Source organism: Hydra vulgaris, chromosome 15 (assembly GCF_038396675.1).
Source record: "Hydra vulgaris chromosome 15, alternate assembly HydraT2T_AEP".
NCBI classification, from domain to species: Eukaryota; Metazoa; Cnidaria; class Hydrozoa; order Anthoathecata; family Hydridae; genus Hydra; species Hydra vulgaris.
The window spans coordinates 19,898,896-19,909,612 of NC_088934.1; the positions used below are offsets into that span (position 1 = coordinate 19,898,896).

Here is a 10,717-nt window from a genome sequence, read left to right on the forward strand (position 1 = left end):
ACATTCCAAAAAGTAGCATAAAAAACAACTGAATTAACCAAAACATTGATACCAATACATCATAAAGTTACCAAAATATGTTAAAATGTTCAAAAATTGGTTATAATATTAAAGAACTCATGAAAATCAATATTTATATTTTGTTTAATACACAATTATTCATGAATATCAATAGATTCGTACCTTGTCAAATTACTATATGCATTGTTATGCTTATAATCTTAACCTCACCATACTTATGCCGCAAAGTGATAAAAAAAACAGGTGGCTCTAAAATTATAACCAGTACTGTAGTAGAGGTATAACTGTCGTGCTAAGTACGGCTTTTGAACTTGTTCTTGTTTCAGTACTTATCAGTTTAGCCGATTGGGGTTTCGGCAGAACATTCGTATATGTCATCGCAATAGTTGGGGGATATTTAGTATCTACAAAGCAAAGTCATCTGTTTCCTCCAAATGGTATATCAGGACGAAAATGGTATCAAGGTTTCACGAAACGATGGTGTCATAAATTAAGCGTCAGAGTAGCAGGCAATATTTCGTCTCTCAGAACTTCCTTTCGTACCGATGACAAAATAACAAGTTATTTCAATACACTTCAAAAACAATTTCTTGAAGCAAATATCAACAATAACACTGCGTGTAATTTGTGGAATTTTGACGAAATTGGATTTTTAGGCGATCAAGGTAAACAGCATGTAATTTGCAGGCTCGGTGCTAAACGCCCTTTAAGACTGGTTGATAACAACGAAAAAATTAATTACATAATCGGTAATTGTGTCAATGCTACTGGTACCATTCTGCTACCATTCGTAGTATACAAATCAATATCACGTCTATACAAATACTGGTGTGTAGGAGTGTACTGGTGTTCAAGGACCACCAATTACCGTATTTACAACATCTAAGTCGGGTTGGATGGAAGAGAAACAATTTATTCAATGGCTCACTGAAATATTCATACCGGCAATCAAATTAATTCCAGGTAACTAGTTTGGTCTACTTAAATTGAGTAGTTTAATCAATTAATCAAATATTTTTTTAATTCCAGGTATTTATATTTTAGTCTTGGACGGACACTTCACACACGTTACTTACGATGTTGCTCGTATTTGCATTGACAATCAGGCTGATATGTTTACCGGCTCATTCGTCCCACAAACTTCAACCGTTAGACGTAGGTGTGAATTGTCACGTTAAACAAGTTTGGAGCAACTTACTTACAGAATTTTATGCAGCTAAAAATTTCAACAACTTAACAAAAGAAAGTTTCATTCAACTACAGGTAAAACTTTTTAGCTCCGGTGACGCATTTACACAAACACAAATAATTGCTGGATTTCAAAATACTAGTTTGTTCCCAGATATTAGCAAAATTGATCAATCAAAATTACAAATTGCTCAAACATTTCAACTACCATCTTAGCCTGCTTCATCATCCTCAATTGAGCCTGTTTCATCATCTTCATGCAAAACTGTTTCATCATCCTCAACCGAGCCTGCTTCATCATCCTCATCCCAGCCTATATCATCATCTAACATCAGTAAGCATCAAACTCTAACGATTCGCCAACTTCAAAAATTAACAACAGCAACAGTTTCTCCTGCTCAAACGTATCAAATGTTGCAACACTTCACAGAAAAACTCGAAGGCAATTTGAAAAATGTTTTACAGCGCCACCATTTGACACGCAAAAAAAACCTAAAAGAGTCAGTATTCCGAGAGCTGAAGGCCAGTGTCTAAGTACATCCGAGTTGCTCGAGAAACTAAAGCAAGACGATGAGGCAAAAAAGTCAAAGCAATTAAAGAAACGCAAAATTCACTTCAGTGAAGTTACAGATGAAACTCAGCAAGTGCAACGTTCAAAAAAATCGAGATAAGACAAAGATATCAAGAGGTGCAAAAAGTGTCGTAGAGTTTAAGAAGAAGTAATGCCGACTCAAAACAAAATGTGGTACCAATGTGAAGCTTTTAGTTACAAGTCTTGGGTTTTTCGATCGTGTTTACCCAAAAATAACAAAATTGGTAAAGAGTTTTTTTGCATGAAAAAATGCCGCGAACCTGCTTCTGCCGATGAAACAACTCTTTTTTTTAATTAATAATTTTTTTCGCATATTTGATTAAAAAAGTTTTTTGTAAAGTTAACTTCTATTAAAATTAGTTTTTATTTTATTTTTAATTAATTTTGCTTGATTTTCTTAATATCCTTATTTAGTTCTAATTTTCTATTATCTTAAAAAATTGTTATTAAAAATTAACTAGTTTACTTTTCCTCAAGTATAAGGGGAAAAGTAAACGTTTTTTAAAAAATACTTGAATCTGAAGCTAAACCGTTTACTCTTACCCCAGTTTACTCTATAAATAGAAGGTATACATTATTAGTGATATCAAAGAATACGAACAAAAAAAGTAAAATATCAAAAGAATTTTTAATATTTCAAATAAAATAATTTAAATTTATATTTTTACATGTTAAAAAAGTATATAATTAAAGAAAAATACTCCTATTTGGCTACCAGCCAAGAGTCAACATTTTTGTACAATGCAACAAAACAACTGTTACAGCAACTATTTTAAGAAAATCATCGTTTTTTTCTAGAAATCCATTTTTTTTTTCCTTCAGGAAAAACATCAATAAGTTTGAGAAAAAAAAATCTCTACGTACCATTCTTTGTTAATTATAAATGTTGCGTTAGCTAGCGCATGCTAAAATATGGGTGCCAAGTTTTGCATGCTGCAAATAGAATTTGAATTTTCAACACTCTAATATCGTGTTAGCTGGCTGCACGCATTATTTATAAATTAACAAATTCAATTAGTAAAAATATAAAAAATAATTAGTAAAAAAAAGAAGTTATAACTATAAATAAGTTTCCACATTAGTTTCATTTTATTAAGTTAGTTTTAAAAAAAAATCCAATTTAAAAAAAAACAAACGATTTATATAAAAAAGAACAAAACTTGTTTCTAAACATGTTAGTTAGCAAGTTTGACTTTTTTTAAATGTTACTTGAAGTTTTAACATCCATTTAAAACTATTTTTAAAAGTATCCTTATTTTCACTAAAAAAAAAAAAAAGAATGAATGAAATAATTAGAATTATTTATAATAATGAACAAATAAAATTCATTTTAAAAAATTTGGTTTTTTCAAAAATTGTTAGAACTTAAAACAGTTTTCTTCATATTTTATATCACAAAAGTTTGGTAAATATATAGGCTGCTGGTTAAGATAAGAATGCAATGAGGGAGATAATCCCATCATTTTTAAACTTTCATTTGATATATCATTGGATTTAATATGCTTATAAGAGTTCAAGCCGGACAATCTATTGGAAGACTTTAATTGAATAGCGCCAGTTTGATCACTTTGGTTTATTAAAAAACTAACAAGCCCTTTTAACTGTGTAGGTAAAATAAAACCATAAACATCCAAACAAAAAATCTAAAAAACAACGAGCAATATAAGATATGAAAAAACTACTGATAAACAAAAAATATATATTGTAATAATAGCATTTTATTTCAAAATAAAAATATTAATCAATATTTTATATTTTAAAACGATTGCTTACAGATTGAGTTTTCTGATCAACTTGTTGCTGGAGAGGCCTATATACACTTTTACATAATGATAAAGAACCTCCTTCAAAAGGTGAAGGTGATATCAAAGTTGGGGGAATACCAGCCATAGCACCAGAAGGAGCACAAAGAAAAGTTGAGTTTAAAAGAAAATTAAACAAAGAGTTGCAGTCTGTTACTCGTATTGTAGATTCTATACGATTGTCTAAAAGTCTCAATTTTACTCGATCATTTAGCCTTTGTTGCTCTTGAATTTTAGGAAAATGTGCATGAGTTGTTAAACCTATGCTGTCTAGGAACTCTATATTACCTGAATTTTCAAAGTCTTGACTGTTATCTAGATTACCATCAGGATCTTTTTGCGCAAGTAGTTCATCAGTAGTGTCTTCCACTGTAAACTCAAAAGAAATTCCTAAAACAATGTTCATGTATACATTTTTAATACTACATACTTTGATCTGCATGCAATCTCACTAATGAAATAAAACTGAAATAGATATAAATGGGGGCTTCAGTAACGGTTTCAAATTCAAACCTTTAAACTGAGAATGTGAGTTTATAATCATTATATATATATATATATATATATATATATATATATATATATATATATATATATATATATATATATATATATATATATATATACAACCCGTAGATGTTGTCCGAAAGTTTTTTCCATATTTTGTTGACAAAAAGTAAAAATTAAAATGCAAGAACGGAATTTTTTTTTTTAATAATTGAGAGACTGCCTGCCCCAACCAAACCCTCAGTCGATGTAGCAACACTCCCTTGCGGGTCAGGCTAAAAGATAGTAGATGTAGCAGCACTCCCTTGCGGGTCAGGCTATTTGTCAGTCGATGTAGCAGCACTCCCTTGCGAGTCAGGCTATTTGTCAGTCAATGTAGCAGCACTCACTTGCGAGTCAGGCTATAAGATAGTCGATGTAGCAACACTCCGCGCATGATTTACAGTAAAAAAAATAAAAATAAAAACATTTTATTAAAAAAAATAAAAATAAAAACATTGTTTATATTGTTAAAAACATTCAGAATGTTTTTAAAACATTCTGGTCAATTAAATTTGCGCTTTTGTGGTTTTTTTTAAAAACGATTTATTTGTAATTAAATTAATGGTTTTTACTTTCATCCAACACGCAAACGTTGGACGAAAGTCAAAAGTAATTAAAAGTGACGTATGTGTTGGCGTAAGAATCACTTTTTTCCTTCCGCTCTTCCCAAAGACAACAAACTGTAGATCTATATATATATATATTTATATATATATATATAGATCTATAGCTTTTTGGCTTTGGGAAGAGCGGAAGGAAAAAAGTGATTCTTACGCCAACACATACGTCACTTTTAATTAATTTTGACTCGACTGACAAATAGCCTGACTCGCAAGGGAGTGCTGCTACATCGACTGACAAATAGCCTGACTCGCAAGGGAGTGCTGCTACATCGACTGACAAATAGCCTGACCCGCAAGGGAGTGCTGCTACATCGACTGAGGGTTTGGTTGGGGCAGGCAGTCTATCATTATTAAAAAAAAAAAATTCCGGTCTTGCATTTTAATTTTTACTTTTTGTCAACAAAATATGGAAAAAACTTTCGGACAACATCTAAGGGTTCTATATATATATATATATATATATATATATATATATATATATATATATATATATATATATATATATATATATATATATATATATATATATATATATATATATATATATATATATATATATATATATATATATATATATATATATATAAATATATATATATATATATATATATATATATATAAATTAGTAAAAAACACTTATCTAACTTTTTTCTTCAACTTTAAGTTTAACCATTGCTGGATCATCAGGAAGAGACTCTTCCTAATGATCCAGCAATGGTGAAACTTAAAGTTAAAAGAAAAAAGTTAGATAAGCGTTTTTTACTAATTTATTGCTCTGTTCTTTAAGGACATTGAGCACTAGGGTGGAGCGATTTTGAAAACTTTTGAACTTTGATCTGCCTGAGCAGCAAATTAATATCTTTTGGTGAAAAAAGAACCTTACTCTTTTTTTTTTAGTTTAGATGAGTTCTTGAGGTTCCTCTTTGGATTCTAAATTTTTGATGGGTCCTAATATTGTTTAAATTTTTTTTTCTAAACTATATCAACTTGATACTTAAAAGAAGCAAAATAATATGCTGATTTTGAAAATAATATTTGTTTTTATTAAAAAGTCAAAATTAAAAAAGTAGAGTTGTTTTTTTCATTAAAAACCTCCGTCCTCAACAAAACGGGGGTTTTAAGGTATATTTTTGCAAGTATTTTTTTCACTAAAAAATTTTTTTAATAAAATTATTATTTATGAAACAAGCATTTTTTTCTGCTTTTTTTGAGTCCAAGGTTGATATGGTTTAGAAAAAAAAAAATTCAAAAATATTAGGACCTGTCAAGAATTTAAATTCCAAAGAGGACTCTCAAGATCTCATCAAAATCAAAAAATATATTTTTACTTTTATCTTATAATTAATAGACATTGATTCGTGTCTCAGTAATATTGGTTTTTAAACTCTTTTTTTTTTGCTATGAAAATCGCTCCACCCTATTGAGCACTCTATTTGTAAAATACTTTAACATAATTTACATATATATATATATACATATATATATATATATATATATATATACATATATATATATATATATATATATATATATATATATATATATATATATATATATATACATATATATATATATATATATACATATATATATATATATACATATATATATATATATATATATATATATATATATATATATATATATATATATATATATATATATATATATATATATATATATATATATATATATATATATATACTATCCTTGCATTACTCCCTATTTAGTTAGTTGATGTATGCTATGAAGCCCCTGTCTCTATAAATATATATATATAAAGCCTCTTGCAGCTCTCTGTTTCAGTATGACATCATTAATGTTATGAACAAATGATGTTCTATTATTTTAATAGGATATGGATAACTAGTGGTGTTTTACATTTATAATTTAATAAAAAAACTTTAATTTAATTTTTCTTAATCTTAAATTATTTTTTTGGCATTGACTTAAAAAAGAATTATTATCATTTTTAAGTTACATTTAAATAAACTACATTTCTTTTTGGAATAATGTCTTTAATTATCTTTGTCACTACTAATTGTCTACCTACAGGAACATTTTTCTCTAGCATATTACAAAAAAAATGTGGTGTATAATACCATATATTCTAGTTTTGTTAAGCACTGAGTTTTAAACTACTTTGAACAAAAATGATACATGAAGAATGAAGACGCTAAACAAGTACATTGATTATTATGCAAGACCACCCTTGGCACTAGTCCCAAAAGAACAGTTATTATAGCCTGGATCTTTAAATCAAAAGTGATATCTTGAAAAATTTCCTTGAGCACAAAGTACATAAAACAAAATTTGAAATTCCTGAGAAGCTAAAAATTCTTAACTTAAAAAATGATTTTTTAGTTAAGAAAAACACTAAAAATATTTTTTAGCTAAGACATAATAAAGATAGTTTACATTAGTTTTATTTAAAACAAACTCAACTGCTTATTTCTTATAAATCCAATTTGGTAAAAAATAGGATTGTTGAGTTAACATAACAAAAGCTTTAAAATATGCTTAAACATGTTAATAAATTTGCTTTGCAAGAAATGAATATTAACTTTGTTTTACCAAAATTTTTAATAAAGTGTTTTGAGTGGCTGTACTAATGCATTTTTAATTATGTTTGTATTTAGTTGGCAACATGTTATTATCTCAAAAAAAATGTTTTAGTTTTCCTATTTAACTTGAGATAAGTTTTAAAAATGACAAAAGAAGAAGACAGTAAAAATATTTTGCACAAATATTTGGAAAATGAAAATAGAAGCTACAATTCAATACCAAAAAAGTTGCAAATACATCCCTACACTGTTAATCGTGTTATTTATTGTTTTTCCAAAATAAAATCGATTAAACGCAAATCTGGTAATCTAAGTAATTTTTTCAAAATATAAAACTGGTTAAAAATTGATTAACAGTTTTATGAATCCACACCTCTCGCTAATAAGTGATATTTGACTGGGGCCCGGGCCGGGTTTGATAAAATATAGCTGGGGCCGGAGCCAGATTTGTGGAGGGCTGCATAAACATTTATAGATCCTAAAAAATACTTTTTAATTAAAAATTCATGTTATATTTTATATATATATGCATTTATAAACATCATTATGATCAACATGATCATCATAATTATCATCACCATCATCATCATCATGATTATGATCATCATCATCATCACCACCATCATTATCATCATGATCATGATCATCATGATCATCATCATCAGGGATTAGCCTTTCTCTTTTATGCTGTTTCTCTAATATAAAGAATCTAGAGCATTCTCTTTTCTTCACTAAAGCTCATTTATACAATATGGAAGGCACTCTCTTTAAGTTTTCCTCCTTCTACCACTACCATTTTCTCCTGAAGCTGCTACCTCTCTACATGCTAATTCCTAAATCACTTTATTCTTTTCTAACAAATGTTCTTCGATACTGCGTTTTTTCTAACTTGTCTAAGATTATGAGTCTATATGTCTAAGTATATGAGTCACACCACACATCGATCTGATCATCTTCTCTTCCGGCTAATACTACACCATATAAATAAAGTTTATATAAATATGAAAGCTTTTATTTCATCTCACTTTTTGATTGCTTAGAACAAGCAGCCAATTTTAAATATGATCTCTCCTACCTCTCACTAAGGGAACATGCAAAAAGATTAAGACTTTCTCATTGTTGCAAAAGTTCGAAATAAACAAGTTTTTAAAGCTTTCAAATCACAAGAAGTGCCTAACTGTTCTAAAATTTATAAAAAAAGTGTAAGAACCCGCTGAAGCATGACAATTATATTTCTAAAAATTTCTGAATTATTGAAGATAATGAAACTTATATGAAGTACAATCATCAGCAAATTCCTTGTTGTCTATTTTAATGCCAAATATAGAGGAAAAGCAGATAACAAATTAAAATACATAAAACATGATAAGATTGCTAAAAAAACCTTGATTTGGCAAGCTATTTGCAGGTATGACAAAAAATCAGCACCCTATGATTCTGAGTCCTCGCTTTCTGGTAAAATATATGTTAATGAGTGTTTACAGAAACATCTTTTACTTCTTACTAAATCACTTAGAAGTGATTTAGTAAGAGGTAAAGTAGACATTTGTTCTATGGGATGGTAAAAACAAAATGACGTGAGAGTTGTGTCTAAAATAGAAATCCTCTAAACTGCCAAGGTAATTATTAGACAAAAATTGAAGAAAAAAAAAACTATGCAGATACGTTAAAGATTTGAAAATGTTTTTTAACAGGCATCAAATAGTTTTGATTGTTGTTCTGTTTACATAATTATGTGTACCACCAAAAGAAAAGTTTGAAACTTTATTAGATATCCACAGGAATAAATTAATTTCTTTTAAATATTTTATCTTCTTTTATCAATGTATTAAAATTAATACTTAGTTCTTAATAAAAGTTAATGAGTTCTTTTTTTAGTCATTTTTCTACTTTCACACTTACTTTGTTTGCGCACTTTACTTTATTTTTCTACCTCAAACTTAATTGAAGTATAATAAAACATTTTAAATGAAAAATATATAACACATGAGTAAAATTCATTTAGAATTGTGAGTAACCTTTCAAATTCGATTTTGACATTTTTTAGTAATGAAAGCCATTTTCAAAATTTTAAATGATTATTTATAACTAATGTAAAAAAGTTTATTAAAATATTATTTAATAATTTAACAATATAATTATTTACAGTAACCATAATCATAACAACTCAACAAACCTTCTTGCTTTAACATTGAGCGAAATCCTTTTGTTGTAGGGGTGATAACAGCTGATAATTGATTTGTAGAGATTCCAGTAGCTGTGAACAGAACTGTATACTGATGACTGCAAACATAAAAAAAGGGACAATAACCTGTTTTTAACATATTATACAATGACTGAAAGCTGTTTTGCCAGCCCTTCATAACTAATGTTTGAAATAAAGTATTACTTGAAAGAAGATTTAGTTCAGATGTATTTTTTAAATTTCCTGAAATAGATTTCTTTAAAGGATACAAAGGCAAACCAGGTATATTAGGATAAACCCATGAAGCAAGTAGTTTAAAAAGTTTACTATTATTCTCATCTTCACATCGTGTGAAGGAAATAATTCCAGCACATTGGTCAGCAGGTTTAAGATTTATAGAAAGAGGAAATGGTTTGAAGGAAAGAAATCGAACTTGATTTTTTATGCTCCAGTCTAATGGAAAATTTCTAAACTCATAATTTGATTTTAAACTAACTTGAACTGTTTCATTAGCATTTGCATCAATTGCATCTGTTTTTTTATGTTCTATGTGACTTTCTGGCATTAAATTTAAACATGTTTTTTTTTGTATAAATGTTGTCTTATCTTTAGAGCTTAAGTGAGTCAAAAAAGAACTATCTTTATATTTTTCGTCTGTATCTAAAGTATCAGGTTTTTTTGAAGGACCACAACTTAAAAAAGGATTCAATCTTTTTTTACCTCGATCTCGAAGTATTTCTTGCTCTTTGTTAACATCTAAATTATTATTTTTCTTAACAAGTTGGTTTTTCTTTTTTTTAACTTTAAGAAGCATTCTTCCTTTATTATTTTCTGCCATACTAAAAATATAAAGATATGATATTGGAGATAATTGTTTTTTGAAAACTAAGAATTTTAACAAAAATTTGGATAGATTGGTTTACATTTTTCTGCTTCATAATTTCTAATCAAAGAAATCAACATTCAAACTCAACTTTTTACACAAAATATTACTAATAAATTGTTTATACATTTGTACAATACTAATATTTGTAGTATATGTCGTGTAAATATAAACTTGACATGATAGCTAACTTTTTATACAATATATTTCAATTATACTTAACATGTAAGATACTGAAAAAGTTATCTGTTTATTATTTTGTGTAACTACAATACTAAGTACACTACACAACAAAAAAGTATTTTTGCTT

General features: G+C 27.9%; 1 protein-coding gene across 1 annotated transcript; it reads right to left on the reverse strand.

The window, feature by feature from the left end:
- Nucleotides 1-2,417: 2,417 nt before the first annotated feature.
- LOC136092467 (protein downstream neighbor of Son-like) lies at nucleotides 2,418-10,438 on the reverse strand. The gene is made up of 3 exons (XM_065820737.1): nucleotides 9,516-10,438; nucleotides 3,575-3,993; nucleotides 2,418-3,444 (listed from the first exon to the last, which is right to left on the reverse strand). Exons 1-3 carry the CDS (start codon nucleotides 10,360-10,362, stop codon nucleotides 3,160-3,162), a joined length of 1,551 nt encoding a protein of 516 aa, XP_065676809.1. The 5' UTR covers nucleotides 10,363-10,438; the 3' UTR covers nucleotides 2,418-3,159.
- Nucleotides 10,439-10,717: the final 279 nt, after the last annotated feature.

Coding starts and splice junctions, on each gene's coding strand:
- LOC136092467 (XM_065820737.1), bottom strand. CDS start 10,362: ATGGCAGAAAATAATAAAGGAAGAATGCTTCTTAAAGTTAAAAAAAAG. Junction 3,994..9,515: donor CTCAATGTTAAAGCAAGAAG/GTTTGTTGAGTT, acceptor ACATTGTTTTAG/GAATTTCTTTTGAGTTTACA. Junction 3,445..3,574: donor TTGATCAGAAAACTCAATCT/GTAAGCAATCGT, acceptor GTTGTTTTTTAG/ATTTTTTGTTTGGATGTTTA.